This window comes from Thamnophis sirtalis, unplaced genomic scaffold, assembly GCF_051295495.1.
Source record: "Thamnophis sirtalis isolate CommonGarterSnake01/CBP01778 unplaced genomic scaffold, rThaSir2_p1.2 scaffold_9, whole genome shotgun sequence".
NCBI classification, from domain to species: Eukaryota; Metazoa; Chordata; class Lepidosauria; order Squamata; family Natricidae; genus Thamnophis; species Thamnophis sirtalis.
Window position 1 is genome coordinate 77,179,472 of NW_028261389.1, and position 25,156 is coordinate 77,204,627.

At 45.9% G+C, this 25,156-nt stretch overlaps 1 protein-coding gene across 3 annotated transcripts in view; it reads left to right on the plus strand.

The window, feature by feature from the left end:
* Positions 1 to 25,156, plus strand: part of SLC2A13 (solute carrier family 2 member 13) — a 141,882-nt gene that overhangs the window by 82,229 nt on the left and 34,497 nt on the right. For 2 of the 3 annotated variants that reach the window (XM_087722341.1, XM_087722340.1), the window contains exons 8-9: positions 14,846 to 14,967; positions 17,450 to 17,602. In XM_087722341.1, coding sequence (XP_087578467.1) covers positions 14,846 to 14,967; positions 17,450 to 17,602 — 275 coding nt within the window. Of the gene's footprint in view, positions 1 to 14,845; positions 14,968 to 17,449; positions 17,603 to 18,491; positions 20,122 to 25,156 lie in introns of those variants that run through there. The other variant, XM_087722339.1, reaches the window with a different exon arrangement.

Sequence of the window (25,156 nt, forward strand, 5' to 3'; positions counted from 1 at the left end):
AAGGCCCGCGGGCCGAATCCGGCCCACAGGGTGCTTAGATCTGGCCCACAGGGCTGCCCTGGAAATCTCAAAGAACCAGCCCGCAATGCCTCTGTCAGCAAAAATGGAGCACGTGGCCCTCCTGAACTCCGTTTTCACTGGCAGAGGGTTGCAGGAGACCATCGTAGCCGGAAACGGAGCTTGGGAGCCCGTTTTCACTGGCAGAGGGTTGCAGGAGACTGTCGTAAACGGAGCTTGGTAGCCTGTTTTCACTGGCAGAGGGTTGCAGGAGACGGCCGTAGTTGGAAACGGAGCTCGGGAGCCTGTTTTCCCTGGCAGACGGTTGCAGGAGATGGCCGTAGTCGGAAATGGAGCTCGGGAGCCCGTTTTCACTGGCAGAGGGTTGCAGGAGACGGCCGTTGTCGGAAATGGAGCTCGGGAGCCTGTTTTCCCTGACAGAGCGCTTGGGCCACCACAGATGCCCCCGACACAAGTGACATTGAGCTGGCCACGCCTACTCTGGCCACACTCACCCCACCTCCCAAAGTCAAACACAACCCCATTGCAGCCCTCCATGAAATTGAATTTGACACCCCTGATTTAGTGGAAGTTCAAAGTTACAACGGTACAAAAAAAAGGGACTTACAACCGTTTATCGCATGTAATGACCATTGCAGAATCCCCTGGGGGGGGGGTGTCTGATCAAAATTTGGGCGCTTGGCAACTCGTATTTTTGGCGGTTGTGGTGTCCTGGGGTCATGTGATCCCCTTTTGCGACTGTCCGACGAGCAAAACTAATGGGGACACCACGTTCACTTAACCTTCACAATTTGAGGGATTCACTTAACGGTGGGAAGAAAGGTCATAAAACGGGGGGGGGACTCACTGAAGGACGGTTTTGTTTAGCAAGAGAAATTTTGGGCTCCGTTGTTATGGTCATAAGTCAAGGACTACCTGTGGCTAACTTATTTCCTCTCCCCCCAAACAGCGCTGATCGCCATGTAAATTTTGTCATAATTATCAAAAGTAACGGGCTGCTTCTTAAATGAATTCCATCCCATTTTCAGACCCCTACACATAAATTAAGTCACTTTCCTTTAACACAGACTTAAAAGGTAAAAGTTCCCCTCGCACATATGTGCTAGTTGTTCCTGACTCTAGGGGGCGGTGCTCATCTCCATTTCAAAGCCGATGAGCCAGCGCTGTCCGAAGACATCTCCGTGGTCATGTGGCTGGCATGACTCAACACCGAAGGCACATGGAACACTGTTCCCTTCCCATCAAAGGTGGTTCCTATTTTTCTACTTGCATTTTTTACGTGCTTTCGAACTGCTAAGTTGGCAGAAGCTGGGACAAGTGATGGGAGCTCACTCCGTTACGCGGCGCTAGGGATTCGAACTGCCGAAATGTCGAGCTTTTTGATCGACAAGCTCAACGTCTTAACCACTGAGCCACCGCATCCCTAACATAGACTTACCAATCTTTATTAAAGCAGCTGTTGTGTAGTTCACAAAAATAGAACACACCTGTTTCGTTTCTTTCCAAAAAGAGCAAAAAAAAAATCCTCAAAGGCCTTTCTGAAACTAAGGAGACAAAAAAATTCAACTTGGCTCTCTCAATTTGTAAAAAACGAGAAAGTATTAAAGGAAGAGAAATCTGGTTCGTTAAGGGGGCCGAAAATGCTCCAGTTACGCCGAACGCAGGCGGTCCTTCCACAATTGAGTCCAAAATTTCTGTCGTTAAGTGAGTTTCACCCCGTTTTGCGACCTGTCCTGCTGTAGTTGTCAAGTGAATCGCTGCGGTTGTTAAGTGAGTAAGTCAATCTGGCTCCCCCCCCCCCCCCCCATGATTTTGCTTGTTGAAAGTTCTCGAAAGAGGATCACCAGACCCCGGGACAGTGGAACCGTCATAAATATGAGTCAGGTGCCCAGCATTTAAATTTGGATCACCTTCTGAAGAGTTGAAATAATAATAAGGCAAAAATAAATAAATAAACCATCACCATCAAGGGTGAGTAATACAAATCATTGTGTTTTTCACGAATATCTTCCTTTTTTTTGCTATATTCGTTGCGGTTGATTGCGGCTGTCGTTGTGTTTAATGATAACTAGCGGCTGAAATGACTTTTTACAATAATGAAATGTTTAACACAAGGATATGTGAAGCTTCCATCCATCAGGATCTTTCCTGACGGCCGTCGAGTCAAAGACTAAAATAATAACATGAAATAATGAAAAGAATAAAAGATAAAATCACGCTTTTTAAAATTCAAATTGCTTAGCCCCGTGATGGCGAAACTGTGGCACGCGAGGTGTCGTCCCTGCGCACGCCCCCCTAAGGGCCAGCTGGTTTTCAGGTCTCAGCCATGTGGGGGGGCCATGTGGGAGATGCGTCCGCATACGTGGGGGGGGGGACAGGGGGCACATGGGAGTTGTGCGCTCAATAGACGGAACATATTACCATTTAGGGTGGACCTGTGAGGAGGCTAAAAAATTTTGGGAAAAGGATCAAAAATTGGCTGGAGGCAATATCAGGGGTTAAAATAGAATGGATTTTAAGATTTTTTTATTAGGAATAACGTCTGCGAAATACAAAAAAGAAATCCAGTATTTAATACTACATATAATTACGGCGGCAAGGATTGCCTTTGCCCCAGAAATGGAAAAAACAAATCAATTCCAAGCGAAGATGAAATAATAAGAAAGGTTATGGATTGTGCCGAAATGGACAAACTAACTAAAGAAATCCAGGGAAAAGAAGAATCAGAATTCTACCAGATACGGGATAAACGGTATAGGGGGATGGAGGAAAGAAACAAGAATCAATGAAGGAATATAACAAAACTCAAAAAAATAAGTTATGAGTAAAATAAGAGGGTTAAGAATGGTGAAATCCGAATGAAATACAATAGAAGGGGAAATAATATAAGGTGAGCGGTATCGATTGACAATCGCTATTAGAAAGAACAGGAAGCTCCTGTTCTTATTGTATTGTGTAAATGTGATGTACGTCTAAGTTTTGTGTGTGTGTGTTTTACATGTTTGTTAATAAAAAAATTAAAAATAAAATCTTGTGGCTGAAACTCTAGATGTTCTCTTAACATTTTGTTCTAACCGCATATGCATTTTTGCCCAATTTCTTTTTGGCTTTTGGGGCATGTCCACCACAGGTGAAAATATGTGCCTGGTTTCTGATTACATTTCCAACACTTGGTGGACATGTTTTTAAACCTTTTTGCTAAGTCTTGCCGGTGGTAAATGCCGCCTGTAAAACATTTTAGACAAACGTTTTCGTGATAAGTGGTTTGCCGTCGTCAATTTATCGCTTCTTTCCCAGAGTTTTTGCCCGTTATATCTAGGATGCTATTTTTATTTTGGGGGGGGGGGTCTATCAACGCTTCCCGCTCTGCTGCTGTCAGATCAATTTGAGATATGTGTTCTGAAGGCTAAACCGTCTGGCTCTTTATCGTGTTTATTACATCGATAAAGCAGAGCTAATGAAAACGGCACCGTTGTGACCTCAATCGCATTTCAGTTGCCTAGCAAGTTTCTTTAAGTGCCACGATAAATTGCACGGAAGCCAGAGAATTTTATTCCCGGCTGACTTTTCTGTTCATTTGACGATGCCGTCCTCTGGGCCGCGTTCAACGCAGGAAGTCCTCCGCTTACGGCCATAATCGAGCCCAGAGTTTACGTGGCTAAGAGAAAACATTTGTCGAGCGAGTTTTGTCCCGTTTTACGCCACGTTTGTTAAGCGGTTTTCTACGGGGTTTTTTTTTTAATTAGTAACCCAGTTGTTAAGTGAAACGGGTTTCCCTATCGACTTTCTTGGTGAGAAGGTCCCCAAAAGAGGATTGTGTGATCACCGGGACGCTGCAATGGTCGTAAATATGAACCTGTTACCAAGCATGTGAATTTTGAACATGGGGACCCTGCAAGAGTCAAAGGTGTGAAAAATGGTCATAAGTCACTTCTTTCCATACCGTTTTAACTTCAGACGGTCACTAGTGAACTGTTGTAAGTCAAGGACTATCTGTATGCTGACTAGCATGTTGAGAAAAATTTTTTTTTGGGGGTGTCTTTTAATGACCCCATAATGTCTTACATCAGGATGGAATCTGGGCAACTGAATGGAGCTGAGGGTTTACTGGCCGGATGCTCTTCATGTTGCCATTGCGGAGTTTTGTTCGGCAGATATATTCTCATTGTGCCCAGAGAGAGAAATATCTGCCACTACCTAGGATTGAACCTCACAACTTCCTCATTGTGAGGCGAGAGCTCCCCCTCTAAGCCACCGCACCACCCATGTTAAATGACTCCAAGGCAACGTCGAATTCTTACCTCTGAGTAGTCTTTTCTGTTTCTGTAGATGTCGTTCCTTCCAACGTTAGCCAAAAGTGTGCATTTTGGACTGAAAAGAGAAAAAGTGAAAGGAGCTGATTAATGCAAATGCTATTCCAGTGATGTGAACCTTTGCGTATATCTATTGTAGGAAGTTAGCACCCACCTCCTCTCCTAGGAAAATGAAATATTTTAGGGAATATTAAAGGGGCTGAATATTTCCCCTAAAAGAGAGGCAGAAACACACCTTTGTCAATGGCCATGAAGGCCCGAGTTGGTCTATTCTACATAACAAAGATTGACCTCCTTCAGGCAGAGCCATAACGGGAATCCCAAAGCCCTTTCATTACACCACCGCTCTACTCTGAGAACAATCTAATACAACCCTGTTTTATCAATGAAATCCAAGAATGAACCCTTTCTGTGCAACGGGAATAAAACCAAATATCAGAGACTCCTTATTCAATTGGCAGCCTACTGAACCGCATCGTCACAACACAATTTTGAAAGTGCGCTACGAAATACACAAAACGGGTTGCCGTGTGTGTGTGTATGTGTATAATGAATGTCACGTCTTGTTCAAACACAAGTGAACCGTGCAACGGGCTGGAGGAGCACTTATACAATTGGGTAACAAATATTTACACACACACACACACACACACACACACACACACACACACACACAATGTCCTCTCTAATACAGGCAGTCCTTGACTTACAACAGTCCGTTTAGCGTCCGTTCGAAGTTACAGCGGCACTGGAAAAAAATGGCCGAGGACCGTTTTTCAAGACTTAACGACCGTTGCGGCATTCCCCGTGGTCATGTGATCAAAATTCAGACGCTTTGGCAACTGGCCTCGTATTTACGACGGTTGCGAGTCCTGTGATCCGCTTTTGCGACCTTCTGGCAAACAGAAGACAGGCTGGGCAGGCATTTGTCTGCAATGGTATAGGGCAGCGGTCAGTAATCTTGAGGCTCCGGAGCCACATGTGGCTCTTCCATCCCTCTGCTGTGGCTCACAGCCGCTTTTTGACTCTAAGTAGGCCAACCATGGATAAATTCAAGAAAAGAAAGATTTCAGAAGAAAACAGAATGTTTAATTCAACTACATATACTAGTTTTGTGGCCGCTCAGGAAATAGTCAGGCACAGGAAGGTTTTTGTGGCTCCCGGTGTTTTCTTTTCTGTGGGAAACGGGTCCAAATGGCTCTTTGAGCGTTTAAGGTTGCTAACTCCTGCGTGCCAGAAATGGCGCACAAAACCATCCTGCCTGGACCACGTGGTCTTGCTGGCTTTCGCATGCGCGGGCACGCAAACTTCTGGTTCCTAGTGTGGGTCGGACGAAGAGCTAGCCGTCGTGCATGCGTGCGACAGAAACCCAGAAGTTTGGGTGCCTGCATGCGTGCAGGAACTCTGCTCTTCCAGGTTTCAGCACTCCTGCGCGCACGAGGGCCAGTTGACTGGCGCACATGTGTGCACAGGAACGCAGAAGAGGAGCCAGCGAGGCTGTACAGGATGGCTCTGCGTGCCACTTCTGGCCCACGTGGCAAACGTTCGCCATCATGGGTATAGGGACTCCTGCTTAGGCAGGGGGTTGGACTAGAAGACCTTTAAGGTCCCTTCCAACTCTGTTATTCTGTTCAGATTTGAAAAAGTTTTTCTAATTTAGTTAATTGCTACAATTATTTTTTTTGACTGTTTCAAACATTCAGCCATCTCTCTCTCCCTCTCCCTCTCCCTCTCCCTACCTATCTATTTATCTATCTATCTCTATCTATCTCTGTCGGTCTATCATTCTATCTATCATCTCTATCTATCTAGCTACCTCCTACTACCTACCTACCTATTCTCTCTCTATCTATTTCTCCATCCATCCATCCATCCATCCATCCATCCATCCATCCATCCATCCATCCATCTATCTATCTATCTATCTATCTATCTATCTATTATCTCTACCTACCTACCTACCTACCTACCTACCTACCTACCTACCTACCTACCTACCTACCTACCTACCCACTCTGTGTGTGTGTGTGTGTGTGTGTGTGTGTGTGTGTGTGTGTGTATGTATGTATTAGATTTCTTTTACAACCTCCGGTATGCCCAAATATGGGAGGAAGATCACTACTTCCATTCTCTGTCCTTCGGCTCGTCACAAGAGACCATCCAGGCAGAAACCCAATATTTTTACTGTTGCCTTTTTGTTACATTTTGTTGTATTTGTGCAGATAAATAAATAAATGTATGTATGTATATATCTACCATCGATTATCTCTACCTAGTACCTACCTAGTACCTACCTACCCCCCTCTCTCTGTCAGTCTATCATCTATCTATCTATCTATCTATCTATCTATCTATCTATCTATCTATCTATCTATCTATCTATCTATCTATCATCTAACTACCATCTCTATCTACCTACCTACCTACTCACCCACCCACCCACCCACCAATCCATCCATCCATCCACCCACCCACCCATCCATCCATCCATCCATCCATCCATCCATCCATCTATCTATCATCTCTACCCACCCACCCACTTCTCTCTCTCTCTCTCTCTCCCTCTCCCCCCGCCTCTCTCTCTAACTATATTGTTAAGGTCGGTCCTCCAGAATCTTAGACAAATATGTGAGGCTGCCGTATTCCTTTTTCTGCAAAGAAGACTTTGAATATCTGCTCCCTAATGAAATTTATAATTCATTATTCCAAAAATAATTATTATTCAAAAAAAAAAAAGAGAAAGAGAGAGAGAGATTTGGGTCAGCTTTTCCAACGACTATCCAGATTTAAAACTGAAATATCATCTTATTGATGTATCTGCAGAGTTTTTTGTTTTGCTTCATTTAAAAAAAAATATATAGGTTGGGAGGGAAATTGCTGGATTCTGACCTGTCAGTTTTCTGTCAGCTCTTAACAAATACGCTCAGAAAGCTCCGAACTTTGGGAGAGATTGCGGCAGCTCCGGGAATTATGTTAGAGGGAGAAGCTAATTAAATGTGACAAGTTTGGAAAACAACTTGCCTGCTATTTTGACTTTTCGATCCTATGAGACAGGAAGCTGGGAATTGATCTTGGGAAACGAGATCAGCAAAGCAATTAAAAACCGAGAAGGATCGAGGCACCAGTTTAAAGTTACAGAACATTTGTCGATTGTTCTTATTTTATTTATTTATCCTTTTAAAAGCATCTTATTTTAAGATGATTTTAAAGGCGATGGAAAGGGGGGCAATCCTTAAGTGAAATAGTTCAGGCAAAGAATTGCAACCCCTTAGGCCAACTTTCTTTCCCTTACATGGGGTTTTTTCTTGGACAAGAAATTAAGAAACAGGAGAGCATTTTGTATATTTTTTTAAAAAAACTAGCCGATAAACTGCTGTTTCTTGGGTATTTATTTATAGGGAGGAAATGTCCAGACCAAACATAATTTCTAATGTTGGATTTTCCCCCTTACCAGAAGGAGCCCCCTTGTGGAGTACTGTGAAGCCGTTACCACGGCAACTCCACTTTCGTTGTACAGTAGAATCCATTTCACGGCAGTAGAGTAGAAGCCATTTTAAGGCACAACAGGCTGTATCTTAACAGAGCACACTCACTGAGGGGCATTAGGGGTGCCTTACCCCCACAGTATTTGTTTCCAGAGAGTAAGTCATCTGTGTACCAAGTTTGGTTGAAATTGCTCGAGGCGTTCCAGAGTTATGCTGGAACACACATGCCAGTGGTGGGATTCAACCAGTTCACACCACTCCGGGAGAACCGGTTGGTAACTTTCTAAGCAGTTTGGTGAACTGATTGTTGGAAGAAATCATTAGGGCAGAGAACCGGTTGTTAAATTATTTGAATCCCACCACTGACACACACAAACATAGGCACACACTGAGCTGTTTAGATAGATGATAGATAGATAGATAGATAGATAGATAGATAGATAGATAGATAGATAGATAGATAGATAGATATAGATGTAGATAGATGGATGGATAGATAGATAGATAGATATAGATGGATAGATGATAGATAGATAGATAGAGATAGATAGATAGATAGATAGATAGATAGATAGATAGATAGATAGATAGATAGAGATAGATAGAGATTAGATAGATAGATAGATAGATAGATAGATAGATAGATAGATAGATAGATAGAGACATAGATAGATAGATAGATAGATAGATAGATAGATAGATAGATAGATAGATAGATAGATATAGATGGATAGATGATAGATAGATAGATGATAGATAGATGATAGATAGATCGATAAATAGATAAAGACATAGATAGATAGATAGATAGATAGATAGATAGATAGATAGATAGATAGATAGATAGATAGATAGATATAGATGGATAGATGATAGATAGATAGATAGATAGATAGAGATATAGAGATAGATAGATAGATATAGATAGATAGATAGATAGAGATAGATAGATAGATAGATAGATAGATAGATATAGATAGATAGATAGATAGATAGATATAGATGGATAGATGATAGATAGATAGATGATAGATAGATAGATAGATAGAGATAGAAATAGATAGATAGATAGATAGATGATAGATAGATAGATAGATAGATAGATAGATAGATAGATAGATAGATAGATAGATTTAGGTCGATTGCTGTGGACTAGACCGCAAGACGTGAATGCCATTGAATGCCGCCAACGCTGGCAGGGTAAGCCCATGTATCAACATGGAGACCAAGCCCCACACTCACTAGCACGGATGCTTCCTATTTTTGTGTTAATACAATGTCTCTCAGCAAACAGCTAAGCGCAGAGACCCCCGAGGACTCCATGTTTCATAAAATCCCTGCTGCCTTTTCCATCTTGTCACTCAATAGATGAGACCATAGCAATAACATTTAGACTTATATACCGCTTCACAGTGATTTAAAGCCCTCTCTAAGCGGTTTACAGAGTCAGACTGTTTCCCCCAACAATCTGGGTCCTCATTTTGCCCACCTCGGAAGGACGGAAGGCTGAGTCAAACTTGAGCCAATCAGGATCGAACTGCTGGCAGTCAGCAGAATTAGCCTGCAATACTGCATTCTTGCCACTGTGCCACCACGGCTCTTGGGTAACTTGATTTGTAACAGGCTTAAAGAGAGGATGGAAATTTTGATGAAGCTTCTTGGAGGCATATACAGGTAGTCCTTGACATACAACAGTTCACTTAGTGACCGAAGTTACAATGGCACTGAAAAAAATTACTGACGACCATTTTACTATTGCAATATCCACATAGTCATGTCATCAAAATTCAGACGCATGGGAACTGACTCCTATTTATGACGACTGGAGTGTCCCGGGGTCATGTGATCCCCCTTTTGTACTTACGTCCGTTTTTCACACTTAATGACAGTTGCAGAATCTCCAGGGTCACCTGATCCAAATTCGGATATTTGGCAATGGACTCATATTTACGACGGTTGTTGTGTCCCAAGGTCACGCGATCCCCCTTTTGCGACCTTCTGACCAGCATAGTTCAATGGGGAAGCCAGATTGACTGAACAAGCGGGCTGGTAACTGAGCAGCCGCAGTGATTCACTTAACAACGGTGGCCAGAAAGGTCGCAAAACGGGACAAAACTCGCTTCACAAATGTCTCCACACCAAAAAAGTTGGGCTGAGTTGTGTTCGTAAGCCGAGGACTACAGCTTAGACTAGGGGTTGGCAACTTTAAACACTCAAAGAACCATTTGGACCCGTTTCCTACAGATAAGAGAACACCAGGAGCCACAAAGGTCCTAACCGGAAGCCCCCCTTCAATTCTGGAGCCGACTGGAAGTCTGGTTTTCCCACCATAGAGTCTCCTCCTAGCACAGCATCCTTTTTCCTCTGCTGACCAGAAGTCCGGTTCCCTCACCATAGAGTCTCCTCCTAGCGCAGCATCCTTTTTCCTCTGCTGACCGGAAGTCCGGTTCCCTCACCATAGAGTCTCCTCCTAGCGCAGCATCCTTTTTCCTCTGCTGACCGGAAGTCCGGTTCCCTCACCATAGAGTCTCCTCCTAGCGCAGCATCCTTTTTCCTCCACCTGTCCTCACCAAAAGCCCTATCAATTGTGGAGCAGACTAGAAACCCCCCCCCCCATTTTACCATAGAGTCTTCTCCTGGCGTGCCATGCTTCCACCCCCCCCCCCAAAAAAAACCTGGAAGCTCCTCTCAAAATTGTGGCATCCACTAGCGACAGGGAGCCACAGCAGAGGGATGAAAAAGCCACATGCGGCTCCAGAGCCGCAGATTGCCGACCCCTGGCTTAGAAGGATGATGGAAATAAATGCATCCTTGTGTTTCCTTCCAACCTGCCGCCGTCCCCAATTTATATTAATGACCCGAAGTTTCGATTTACACAAAGTCTTGGGTACACCAAGGTCTGCTCTTCAGAGGCATATCAATGTGAGATTTTACAAACGCTTTCTGTTCACGAGTACCGCCGCGCTGTCTCGGGTAGCGACCCGGCTTCTGCCGATGGGATTTTGCTGGTCGCCGCACATCCCGCTGCTTTCCTCATACCGCTATTTAGCACTGTCATATAGGTTTGATTTTCTGTCTAAATGATTTCCCAGCTGCCTGGTGCTGCTGTTCCCCGTGTAGAGTGTGTGTGTGTGTGTGTGTGCGTGTGCGTGTGTGTGTGTATCTATATTTATATGTAAGAGCCGAGGTGGCACAGTGGTTAAATGCAGCACTGCAGGCTACTTCAGCTGACTGCAATTCGGCTGTTCAAATCTCACTGGCTCAGGGTTGACTCAGCCTTCCATCCTTCCGAGGTGGGTAAAATGAGGACCCGGATTGTTGTTGGGGGCGATATGCTGACTCTGTAAACCGCTTAGAGAGGGCTGAAAGCCCTATGAAGCGGCATATAAGTCTAACTGCTATTGCTATTGCTATATTGCCTTGGGAGCCAACTCACATACCTCGACATCATCAAATGACCGACACTACCGGTATACCAACAAGGGATCATATTGAAATGATGCTGCCTCTTTCAGAACTTAAGACTTGTGTGTGTGTGTGTGTGTGTGTGTGTGTGTAATCATTTTTATATGCAAGCATGAATATTCACTCTACAAGGGTCAAACAGAACAGGGGTGGGTGGGTGTGTTTATATGGAACATTTATAGCTTCTGGAGGGAAGCTGTTCCACTGATTAATTATTCTCACTGTCAAGAAATTTCTCCCTAGTTCTACGTTGCTTCTCTCCTTGATTAGTTTCCACCCATTGCTTCTTGTCCTGCCTTCAGGTGCCTTGGAGAATAGTTTGACTCCCTCTTCTTTGGAGCAACCCCTGAGATATTGGAAGACTGCTATCATGTCTCCCCTAGTCCTTCTTTTCATTAAACTAGACATACCCAGTTCCTGCAACTGTTCTTCGTATCTTTTAGCCTCCAGTCCCCTAATCATCTTTGTTGCTCTTCTCTGCAATCTTTCTAAAGTCTCCACATCTTTTCTACATCGTGGCGACCAAAACTGGATGTCGTATTCCAAGTGTGGCCTTACCAAGGCATTATAAAGTGGTGTTAACACTTCACGTGATCTTGATTCTATCCCTCTGTTGATGCAGCCTAGTTTACATGCAAAACTTCATTCCAGAGTTGGAAGGGAGCTTGGAGGCCTTCTAGTCCAACCCCCTGCTCAAACAGAAGACCCTGCTATAATAAGGCTCTGAAAAATCCCATGTTTACAGGCAGAACTTTATTCTAGAGAACAAAATAATAAAAGAACAGAATTGGAAGGGACCCTTGGAGGTCTTCTATACCAACCCTGTACCATTTCAGACAAACAGCTGTGCTGTCTTCTTTAAAACTTCCAAAACTTCTGGAAGCAAGGTGTTCCACTGGTTTATTGCTCTCCCTGTCAGGAAATGCCTCCTTAGTTCTAGGTTGGTTCCCTGCTTGATTAGTTTCCACCCATTGCTTCTTGCTCTTGTCTTCAGGTGGCTTGGCAGAAAAATAGCAGAGCTGGAAGGGACCTTGGAGGTCTTCTAGTCCAGCCCACTGCTCAGGGCAGGAAACCCAACACCATTTCAGATAAATGATTGTCCACAGTCTCTTCTTAAAAGCCTCCAGTGATGTAGCAACCACAACGTCTGAAGAAAAGCCATTCCACTGATGGATTGTCCTTGGAAATTTCTCCTTAGTTCTAGGTTACTTCTCTCCTTGTTTAGTTTCCACCCATTGTTTCTAGTCCTGCCTTCGGGGGTTTTGGAGAATAGCTTGACCCCCCCTCCTTCTTCTCAGTGGCCGCCCAGCATCTTCACAAGTTTTGAGCTGACTGCGTGATGCACACAGTGTCCGTTTTAATGAGGAATGTGTGCTTAGTTCAGCCGTTCAGTGCTTCGATCCAATGGGGACTGCAAGCGAATAAATCATAATTTTTTTTTTTGATCTGCTACATTCCCAAGAAAACGTTCAATGAGTGGGCAGCTGAAGGCACTTTCCGAAATGCACTGTGCCGATTATAACATTCTTTGGCTTCCTTCAAGACACTTGAGCAAGGATAATCAGCCTGCATTCATCACAGCGCACCTGCGGGGGGGAAAAAATTCCCAAAAAGCGATCCTGAATTGAACTCCTATGCCGCGAAGTTGCTGTCCCATTGTCCGTCCTTTTTTCACTTAACGTCAAGGTGAAAATTTGGCTGCCCGTGCTGATCAGGGAAGGAACTGGGCCTTTTTAAACCTGCGATTATTTGTGGCGGTTTGCAACGATGAGTGTAGGATATCAACGGCAGAAGAATAACAGAGCTGGAAGGGACCTTGGAGGTCTTCTAGTCCTACCCCCTGCTCAGGCAGGAGACCCTATACCATTTCAGACAGGTGGCTGGCTGTCCAACCTCTTCTTAAAAACCTCCAGTGTTGGAGCATTCACAACTTCTGGAGGCAAGTCGTTCCACTGGTTAATTGTTCGGATTCCTCCTTATTTCTAGCTTGCTTCCCTCCTTGATTAGTTTCCGTCCATTGGTTCTTGTCTTGCCTTCTGCGGCTTTGGAGAATAGTCTTCTGACCTTGGCTTCCCTAGCAGCACCAAGCCAAGTCCTCGTCCCAATAAACCCCTTTTATTTAATGTACGGTGAATTCCTCTCCAACAAAGTCTTTCCTCTCCCACAGTCTTTCAAGATAGTTCACAATTACTGACTTTTATCAGGCTTGGAGAGTGGCCAGGCCGATATCTTTCGTATTTGGCAAGAATGAATGAATTGCCTCCTGCAAACTCCACTCCCCTTTCGCTCCTCTTTTATTCCCTATGGGAGGGGCCATTCACCGTCCACCTGTGGCCTTATTCCCAAGTCGACCCCTGTTCTTCAGCTGTTCCCTTCGTCTGGCAGCTCTGCGCATGCGCACACTGGGAACAGGCTCCAGCTGTTCTTCTACCCCACTGATGTCTGACTTCGAAGGCAGCTGATAACTGGCCTACGGCCCTGGCCCCCTCTCTGCCTCCGACACAGAGCCCTCATCAGAGCCTTCCCCAGACTCCAGGACTGGCCCATCTTCCTCCCCAACCTCCTCACTGTCCGAATCTGCTGCCAGCTCCGCTGGCGGCTGGTGGGCCACAACAAATAGGCTGAACACCCCCTCCTCCTCTGTGGCAGCCCCTTAGATATTGGCAGAGTTGCAATCCCAAATTGTAGAATGAGGTTCTTCCATTGAAATACCGTAGGTTGCAGAATCCCGTGATATCTGTCCATCTATTGAGAAAGGAAATAAACATCATTTTAAAAAAAGAACATAATCGTGTTGGGAATTAAGTAGTGGGAATATGATTTTTAACCGCGTGATTAATTCCACAATAAAGTAGGTTTCTGAGATTTTACACTGAACGTGTTTCGTGATCCACTCAGTGCAGAATCCACTCGATTTATTTCAGGAGAAGAGTTTGGCTTAATAATAATGAGTTAAGTCTGTTCTAACTTTGTGTTCTTGCAAATAAGCATTACATTTATATTCAAATGTTTCTTTCTTTCTTTCGTTTCTTTCTTTCTTTCCTTCTGTTTTTCTTCCCTTTCTTCTTTCTTTCTTCTTCTTTTTCTTTCTTTCTTCCTTCCTTTCTTCTTCCTTCCTTCCCTCCTGCCCTTTCTTTCTTCTTCCTTCCCTTTCTTTTTCCTTAATTTCTTTTTTCTTTCCTTCCTCCCTTCCTTTTTTTCCTTTTGCCTTCCATCCTTCCCTCCTGCCCTTTCTTCCTTCCCTTTCTTTCTTTTTCCTTTCTTTCTTTCTTCTTTCCTTCCTCCCTTCCTTTTTTTCCTTTTGCCTTCCTTCCTTCCCTCCTGCCCTTTCTTTCTTCTTCCTTCCCTTTCTTTCTTTTTCCTTTCTTTCTTTTTTCTTTCCTTCCTCCCTTCCTTTTTTTCCTTTTGCCTTCCATCCTTCCCTCCTGCCCTCTTTTTTCTCCTTCCTTCTTTCCTTTCCTTCCTTTTCTCCCTCCTTCCTTCCTTCCTTCTTCCCTCCCTCCCTCCCTCCCTCCCCCCTTCCTTCCTTCCTTCCTTCCTTCCTTCCTTCCTTTCTTCTTGCAGATGCTCCAATGAAACCAAACTCAAAAGCGAAGACCTCCTTTGGGCTTACAACTTCTGTCCAACGCCCTATTCATGGACCGTGCTGCTGGGACTCATCTTGTACCTGGTTTTCTTCGCACCAGGTAAGCCGATTTGACGAACTTGACTTTCCTGGATCAAAAGAAATGGGCTGCTATCAGCTGGGAAAACTCAGTCACCCTGGCTCCAAAATCTCCCAAGTCTGCATCTTTACTTTTCGCTGGGAACAACATTGGAATCCCTGGTTGACCCTCTTTGAATGCCCATCTCCTTGAACCATCTAGCCTTGAGAGGTTATAGGCCGTGATGGCAAACCTATGGCGCGCGTTCCACAGGTGGGACACCGAGCCCTCTATGCCGGCATGACAGCTGTCACCCCCCGTGATGTGCGGTGAGGTTTATGGCTGGTGAGGCACTGACACGAATTTTTTTTTAGACTTGTGGACTTCAACTCTCAGAATTCCACAGCCAGGAATGCTCAGTTCCAATTTAAAGCGACAGCATTTGTTTTTCTCCTTTGCGAAATAAGTTTCCTTCTTTCTTTTTCTTCTCCCTTCCCCTCCTTCCTCCCTCCCTCCCCCCTCTCAAACACACACACACACACCTTTGCTTAACTCTGCTCGAGTGATCATAAAACGCCTAAAGTCAGACTAGATGAGGCACGTCGTTCTCCTGCTACCTCCTGTAGAGGGCGCTTTTTAGAGGCTTTTTTAAACAGTTAAGCACTAAGCAGAGTCGTCCACTGTGACTCTGGGAGCAACTAGCTCAGCCTGACCTCAGCTCTTGCCTTTTTCCTTTTACATTTTTTTTTCTTTTCATGATGACAGTGGTGAGGCTCTGCCTCCCCTGCCTGCACGTCACTGGTCGCCCCAGACCAGCTGCACCACACATGTGCTGCCACCTTCCGATGGCCAGCTGGTCTTTGGGTCTCTGCCTCGCACGCCTGGGGGCGCTGGGGCGCATGCGCGGGACACCTGTTCAGGGGCGGGGTGCAAGCATGAGGAGGGCACTCACATTGCATTTTGGGACCTCGAGCAGTACCCCACGCCCCGTTTGGGGTGTGGAAAGCCACCTGCATCAACCCGGAAGCCGAAACGGGGCACGGGGACACCACACAAGGCTCCCCACGCTCTGCTTTGGCTCCTGCAGCAACCTGGAAGCGAAAAATGGATGAGGAGGCAGGGCGCATGTGTCTGGGAGCATGGAGGGGTCACGCACGCATGCGCAGGGGAGGTGTCATGCGAGCACTGCATTATGGGTGCGGGTGTACGGGGGCTTTCAGCATGTGGGCACTTTCAGCACACGACAACAAAAAGGTTAAGCCATCCCTGTTATACAGTAAGGAAGAAGATTCTGTTTTCAAACCATGGGTATAATCAATTCCTGGGTGGAGAAAAATCAATGAAGAAATGAAGAAAAAACACTTTCCTATAGAGCAGGGGTGTCAAACTCAAGGCCCACGGTCAGATCCGGCCCGCAGTGTGGTTGGATCCGGTCCGCGGAGCCGTCCTGATCTACCCAATGTGAAGAGGAAACATGCCAGGAGTTTGGGGAATATCGTCAAGCTGGCCACGCCCACCCAGTTAGCCACACACTCCGAGATCGGCCACAGCTCTGATGCAATTGAGTTTGACACCGCTGCTATAGACTGAGAGTCTTCCTTTGAACCAGTAGTGGGATTCAGCCGGTTCGCACCTATTCGTGAGAACCGGTTGTTAACTTTCTAAGCAGTTCGGAGAACCGGTTGTTGGAAGAAATCTCCTTTTGTCCCGTCCCCCCCCCCCTTTTACAGGGCTAATCCTGTAACGAAGGCAGGAAGGAAACATTCTGGTGTTGTTTCTAGCCGAATCTGTACTGTCCTGCTTACTGCCTCTCCGGTTCACCCTTATTCCGTTATAACAGCTAAGGCGAAACGCCCATCAACATGAGTGACATTGAGTTGGCCACACCCATCCAGTCACAAGACCACCAAGCCACGCCTACCCAGCGGGTCATTAGGGCAGAGGGACCAGTTGTTAAATTATTTGAATCCCACTTCTGCTTTCAACCCATCGATAGACATAACGGCAGTGTTCGTGGGGGGGGGGGGGAGAGCTGGGTTCACTTAACGACCACATGATTCACTTAACAGCTGCATTTTGGGCTCAACTGTGGTCGCAAGCCGAGGAACCACCGATATTAGGGTGAATGTTCTTCACCTTGTGCCTTCACCTTGTGCCTGAAGAGCCGAGGTGGCGCAGTGGTTAAATGCAGCACTGCAGTTCAGCAGTTTGGCTGTTCAAATCCCACCAGGCTCAAGGTTGACTCAGCCTTCCATCCTTCCGAGGTGGGTAAAATGAGGACCCAGATTGTTGTTGGGGGCAATATGCTGGCTCTGTAAACCGCTTAGAGAGGGCTGAAAGCCCTGTGAAGCGGTATATAAGTCTAACTATTGCTATTGCTATTATTGAAAGCAAATGTTATCCAGAGCCCCTTCCACCTGTGTTAATCATTTCTAACTTTCCATCTTGGTAGATCAGAATCATTTAAGAATACTCGGTTAAAGTTAAACTTCTTACTGGTTGTTTTTCAATTACTTGTCACAAGGAATGGGGCCCATGCCTTGGACCGTCAATTCCGAAATTTATCCCCTTTGGGCGAGAAGCACAGGAAACGCCTGCTCCTCTGGCGTCAACTGGATTTTCAACGTCTTGGTGTCTCTGACCTTTCTGCACACAGCTGAATATCTGACCTATTACGGTAAGGAATTGTATTTCCTCTCTCTCTTAAAACAAGACCCAGAAAAATTAAAATTTCGGATGCGTCGGGGTTTTCGTTTTCCGCTTTCAATTATTCGGCTTGGCGACTTTTATCCTTTCAAAATGTTTCTAACACCTTTTAAAACGTTCTCAGTATTTCTAACTGTAATATACCGTCGGTCCTCGACTTATAGCTGTTCATTTAGGAACCCTTTGACGTCACAACGCCAGTGTCAAGAGTGACTTATGACCCTATTTCACACTTAACGACCGTTGCAGCATCCCCGGGGTGTGTGTGTGTCGCATGATCAAAATTCAGATGCTTGGCAACTGACTCACCTTTATGACGGTTGCAGTGTCCCGGGCTCATGGGGGATCCCCTTTTGCGACCTTCTGACAAGCCACGTCAGTGGGGAAGCCAGATTCACTGAACAACCGTGTTTATCATTTAACTCCACCGCACATGTGCCTCCCGCCAGCCAGCTGATTTTCGGGTCTCTGCCACGCATGCAGGAGAAGTGTGTGCATGTGTGGGAGTGGGGGGGGTTCACATGCATGTGCGGGGGGAACGTGAGGGGTTCAGTGCCTCCCGTGCCCCATTTTTTGTTTCTGGAGGCTTCAGGGCGGCCTACTAGGCCCAAAACGGGGCGCGGGAGGGGCATGTGCATGCGCGGGGGGAGCGTGGGCAGGTCGCGTGCATGTGGGGGGGCAGGGGAAACGCAGGGGGATTGTGCGTGCATGCGGAGGGGGCTGGGTGCACTGTATTATGGGTGTGGCCATGTGCTCCCGCAGTTGCGCGCTCGCCCGATTTCAGCCCGCGAGGACAAAAAGCTTAGCCGTCACATATTAACTCTGTGTGGGTGGACGTTTTTGTTTGTTTTTAACTCCAGGAGCGTTCTTTCTTTATGCCGGATTTGCGTTTGTGGGACTCCTTTTCCTCTACGGCTGCCTTCCAGAGACCAAAGGCAAAAAACTGGAGGAAATTGAATGCTTGTTTGAGACTTCACTATGTACATGTGGCATTCCCGAATCGGAGGACGGGAGGTATATCGAGTACATCCGGGTGAAGGGAAGTAATTACCATCTCTCTGACAATGACGCCTCTGACGTGGAATAAATCTCAGCCGGCGAATCGGTTAGATTTTTCGAAAGCCTTGGTTTGAGGGATGCTGAAGGAACTGCGCTGAATAACCTCACTGTTTCTGGTCTGCTTCTCCTTCCTACTGCCTCGGTGGAAACGCTTCCCTATTTTTAAACCATGTCCTTTTTGGGGGGGGGGCGCGGGAAAATTGAAATAAAATCCCACATCCTCTTATCCGCTAGCCAAGAGGCGGTCGCCGAGAAGAATTGGCAAGAAGGAAAGAGCTTGCAGATTGGAAGTGACTCTCTGAGGTCTCTTAAGGGTTCCTGTTCTGGATGCTTGTTGTGGTCCTTGCCAACTTCAGGACGAGAGTCGAGGGATGAGGTGGCGTCTTAGTTGACCAGCTCGAAAAAATTAAAATGCTTAAAAAGAACAACGAAGTCAGAAACCAGGCGATTCATAAAAGCAGTTAACCTGGAACCCCGAGACTTGGGAGCAAACGTAACCCCACCGCTTAGGAGTAAAACAGAAGGAGGGAAAGAACCAGGGGAAATTGTAAACTGATTGTAACGTTGATACTCCTCTTAAAAAGTCGTGTGCGGTGAGAGAAAGCGGCTTCCTCTGGCTGCTGGATGCTTTAACCTTTAGAAATCATTCTTTCCCACCGATGTTGCTTTGCACAAGGAAAGCTGAGCTCTTTTAGGATGACAACTTTTTAAATGATTTGTGGTCTGTGGCACTTCAACGCTCTGGGGTCCTAGCAGGCCCAAAGATTTTGCTTCATCCTGGTCTAGGTTTGTCAGAAATTCATTCTTTTGTTTAAAACTCTGCAAATCTCAAAAGCCAACGTGAGAACGTCTCGTCTCAGAAGTAGAATTACTTCAACGCAAACAATTTGGCTTTGAACAAACCAAATTGATTCAGTTTTAGAGTGAATACAGAATAACAAGAGTTGGAAGGGACCTTTGGAGATCTTCTAGTCCAACCCCCTGCTCAGGTAGGAAACCCTAGAGTATTTCAGACAAACAGCGGTCCAAGCTCTTCGTGAAAAAGCTCAACTGATGGAGCATTCACCAATTCCATTGTATTTATTTTGTGCAATGACAATAAAGACTGTACTTTACTATTCACAACTTCTGGAGGCAAGTTGTTCCACTGTCCATGGAGATTCTCACGGTTCTCCCAAAGGTGCTTCCCCCCCCCCAAGAGCAGTGGTGGGTTTCCAAAAATTTTTGAACCTACTCTGTGGGTGTGGCCTCCTTTGTGGGAGCGGCTTGCCGGCCATGTGACCTGGTGGGAGCGGCTTGCTGGCCATGTGTTTTCTTTCTTTCTTTCTTTCTTTCTTTCTTTCTTTCTTTCTTTCTTTCTTTCTTTCTTTCTTTCTCTCTTTCTCTCTCTCTCTCTCTTCTCTTTTTCCTTCCTTTTGTCTCTCTGTCCCTTTTTCCTTTTTTCTTTCATCTCTCTCTCACTTTTTCTTTCTTTCTTTCTTTCTTTCTTTCTTTCTCTCTTTCTCTCTCTCTCTCTCTTCTCTTTTTCCTTCCTTTTGTCTCTCTGTCCCTTTTTCCTTTTTTCTTTCATCTCTCTCACTCTTTCTTTCTTTCTTTCTTTCTTTCTCTCTCTCTCTCTCTCTCTGTCTCTCTTTCTTTCCTTTTGTCTCTCTGTCCCTTTTTCCTTTTTTCTTTCATCTCTCTCTCACTTTTTCTTTTTTTCTTTATTTCTTCCTTTCTTTCTCTTTCTGTGTGTGTGTGTGTGTGTGTGTCAGTGGTGGGTTTCAAAAATTTTTGGAGCCTCTTCTGTAGGTGTGGCCTGCTTTCCGGGCCCACTGGTGGAACCTCTTCTAACCGGTTCGGTAGATTTGACGAACCGGTTCTGCCGAACCGGTGCGAACCGGTACGCACCCACCTCTGCCCAAGAGGCCACTGGACTTTCTCTTTTGAAGACATTTCACTTCTCATCCCAGAAGCTTCTTCAGTTCTGACTGAACAGTGGAGGATGGAAGGATTTACATTCCTTGCAGACAGCTGGTCATTTCTATCCTTTCAGAGAGCCGTTGAGGCTACCTGGAGGTTGATCTGCGCCCTCAGGGTCACCCGAGTGGTGCTAAATCTCTAGATATCTTTACTAGTTCAGAGACCCCTACAAATGAGGTAAGATATTTGGGACAATCTGACCCACAAACCATTCACCTGCTTATGAGGATTAAACTAGAATTCTGTTCAGTTCTGTCCTGCTGCCGTATTCCAGTGTTGATCTCCTTGGTGAGCCTTCAACTTGTAGAATTCAGGTAGCCCTCGACTTATCGTATTTTTCGGAGTACAAGACGCACCAAGATTTTGAAGAGGTAAATTAAAAAAAAAAAAGTTTTTGCACTCGGCAGACCTCCCAAACCTTCTGCACGCCTCGTTTTTTTTGTAAGAAACCGGGCACGCAGAGAGTTTGAGAGGCCTGCAAAGTGCTCCTGGGGGCTGCCCCCCCCCCAAATGAGAAAAAAACGGCCCATTTTTTTTGCCAAAAAAAGGGCATGCATAGCCTTTAGGAGGCTTGTAGAGTGCTCCTGGGGGTTGGGGAGGGCAAAAACGAGCAAAAAAATGGTGCGTTTTTCGCTCATTTCTGCCCTCCCCAGCCCCCGGGAGCACTCTGGAAGCTTCCTAAAGGCTCTGCACGGCCATTTTGATGAAGACGGCGGGGTTTCGGGAGGCCAAAAATGCTGTAGGCAGTGTATAAGACGCACCCAGATTTTCACCCTCTTTTTTGAGGGAAAAAGGTGCGTCTTATACTCCGAAAAATATGGTAACAACAATTTGTTCAGTGACCCTTCAAAGTTACAGCGGCACTGAAAAAAGTGACTTTAAGACCACGCTTTTTTCCCACGCTTACGACCATTGCAGCATTTCCGGGGTCAGGTGATTTACATTCAGTTGCTTAGCAACTGACCTGTACCTATGACAGTTGCAGCGTCCCGGGGTCCCGCGATCAACTTTTGCGACCTTACGACAAGCAAAGTCCATGGGGAAGCCGAGGTGGCGCAGTGGTTAAATGCAACACTGCAGGCTACTTCAGCTGACCGCAGTTCTGCAGTTCGGCTGTTCAAATCTCACCGGCTCAGGGTTGACTCAGCCTTCCATCCTTCCGAGGTGGGTAAAATGAGGACCCGGATTGTTGTTGGGGGCGATATGCTGACTCTGTAAACCACTTAGAGAGGGCTGAAAGCCCTATGAAGTGGTATATAAGTCTAACTGCTATTGCTATTCACATGTTGTAAATGCGGCAAGAAAAATCTTAAAACGGGGCGAAACCCCCTGAACAAATGTCTCACTTAGCAACCTAAACATTTTGGGCTCAGTTGTGGTCGTAAGCCGAGAACTACCTGGATGAGTAAATGTGTCTCTGTATCTAAGTAGCTGTAAGTTAGCTAAATGGAATCTCTGGAGTTAACCTGGGGAATAAGTCACTTATCTTTTTCCTTCATATACGAGATTACGTTCCTAAATTCGGTGGGCCTGAAAGCCATTCAATTTCAGCTAGATTCTATCTAGGTGGTAAAAATGACTTCCCTGGTGGCCTGCGATGAGTAGGGTTGAACATGCCTAGGGGAGAAATATAAAATGTGGGAATTGTTATAATAATTAAGTTCTTAGCCAGAAGGAGGTTTACAATAGCTTTTAATTTCCCCTAGTTGCCTCTTTGAAATGCTAGCTGACTTCGGCTTTCTTTTAAGGCCGTTTTTCGGCCTCCGGAGGCTTCAGGGAAAGCTGATGCCTCCAGAGGGCCTCCCGGGGGGAGAAGGAAGCTGTTTTTGCCCTCCTCAGACTCCTGGAAGGCCTATGGAGCATGTGGAGGGCGAAAAAAGCATGCCAAAAGCAGGGGGGTAACGCTCGTTGCGCACGCATGCATGTGGGGTCACGTGCGCATGCGAGCTGGAGTCACACGCATAGCTTTATGGGGGTGGCACACCTGAGCACAACCCCCCTGCGCTCCCTCCACTTTTGGCATGGGAGCCAAAAAAGGTTAGCCATCAGGATTGCCTTCAGGAGGTGTGGGTGCTCCATCACTGGTGGTTTTCAAGAAGAGATTGGACCGCTGTTTGTCAGGAATGATATAGGGTCTCCTCCTTGAGGACTAGAAGACCTCCAAGGTCCCTTCTAACTCTGTTGTTCTGTTTCAACAGCTGGACTATTTTTTTGAGCCTTCTGGAAGTTCAGCCAAGGAGTTATTGCCTGAACTTTATTTTTCACTAGCTGATAACCCGGCGTTGGGTAAAACATAAATTATGTTTTAATTTATCCTAATCCTGTATTAGATAGGATTTCTAATGTTGGATTTTTCCCCCCTACCAGAGGGAGCCTCCTTGTGGAATACTGTGAAGCCGTTTCCATGGGAACCCTACTGCGCTGTACAGTAGAATCCATTTTACGGCAGTACGGTAGAAGCCATGTTAAGGCACAACAGGCTGTATCTTAACAGAACATCTCCCCCTCCCCCAAGGGGTGTTAGGGATGTCTTACCCCCACAGTATTTTTCTCCAGAGAATAAGTCATCTCTGTACCAAGTTTGGTGGAAATTGCTCGAGGCGTTCCAGAGTTATGCTGGAACCCACACACACAAAAACACACACAACCATTTTTATATATATAGAAGATGATTTCTTCTTCTTCCTTTTTTTTTTTACTGGACGCAAAACTACAAAAAGTGAAGGTGCACAGACACACCGACCTACGATTCACGGTTCTCCTTGTGCCAAAGCTAACTTCGATATTTCGGAGAGTTTTCCCGTTCAAATTCAAATAAAGAAACAGTGTTGCTTTAAAGTAACTCACCTCCCCCCATGTTTTATAAAGATCGGCTGCTGCTACCGAACCACCGAAAGGACGAAAGCCCAAGCTCCACCCCTTGGGGCCGGAGAAAAGAGGCGGGGCCCTTGCATCCTGATGCCACTTAATCCCACTCGCCAGCCCCCTTCCTCCTCCTACTGAGATGGCACCAGGTTTGCTTTTAGGATGAATCTGGTTTCTGCCTTTGTGCCGTTCGTGTTCTGCTCTTTTGCGGCGTCGACACGCAATTCGCAAGCCCGCTGTTACCACTAACTGAAGTCCAGTTACAAAATGCTGCCCTTAAAATATATGCCTTTTACTGGTTTCCCTGCCTAAAGCCTTAAACTGGGGAGGGGTGGTGGTGGAAATAAGGACATCCAGCACGTGGGAAACGGATCCGTGGAAATCAGCCGCTTTGAAAGATTTGGGTGCAAAGCCAAATGGGTTGAATCGGGGTCCTTCAGCTCTGCTTCACTTATTTTACTTTTGGGGGGACATCAAGAATTGTGCATGGCTTCCCTGATTTATGGAAATGATTAAATATTGTCCGAAAGCCGCATGCTGTGCTTTGCAAATTATGTTCCCCGTTTTGATTAACCACCTTAGTTTTCCAGACTCTGCTGACGCTTCTGTCTGCCCGAAAAAAAAGTATTAATCGTCGTTTTAATTTTTTTGTTCAAGTCACATTCGGGCCCTGCAATCTTTGGAAGCTTATTCTCTCGTTATGAAATATTATTTTTAAAAGTCAAGTCTGATGCCTCCCTTACCCTCCCTCCTCAGGGGTGGGCTTCAAATTTTTTAGCAAGGTTTCTCTGCCCGGTTGCTGGGTGGGCGTTGCCTAATCAGCCTCCTGTACTACGGCAGGGGGGTGGTGTTTTTTGCCCTCCCCAGGCTCCGGAGGATTTCCTCGAGCTTTTGAGAGGGCGAAAACGGCTCCCGAGGCCCTCCTCTGGTAGGCCCATTTTTTGCCCTCCCCGAGCCTCCACACGCACTTTGCACTTAACCTGCATCCAAAACAGGCCGCATGGGGACTCCTGGGAGGGGAGGGACGCAGAGGTGGGTTCCTACCGGTTTGGCCGAACTAGCAGTGATATGCCAGCCTGGGTCGCAGAACCGGCAGTGACCCAGGCTGGCCACGCCCCTGAACTGGTTCCCTGCATGCACGTGCAGGAGCAAAATGCAGTAATGCTGGCTAGAACCCACCCCTGGAGGGCTGGAGTGGGTGTGGCCAGCCAGGAGTGGAATTTGGGGATTCTCCAATCTGCACAGAATCTTAGCTAGAGGTTCTCCCCAACCCCTAACAGCCCACCCCTGTTAGAAGTTGAAAGCAAGTATATTTCAACTCACTAACAAGAGCACAAGGTCCGTTGCCCCCTTATTCTAACCAAGATTACTGGTTTACGTCTTCCTTTCGATATCGCTTTATGGTTTAGCCCTGCCTTAGTCATTTACTCTAAGAATTATCCTTCATGCCAAGAGTTTATTTATAATACTGCTGAATTAAATGAAATACTTGAAATAAGCCCTCTACAAATTGGGTGTTTTATTTTTGGAATCTATGTTTATACACGAATGAATAAAAGGGTGGAATATTTCTATTTAGCAAGGATTTTCTTTATATTTTGCATGCCGTAACTCTTAGGTTTGAGAAGGCTACGTTACA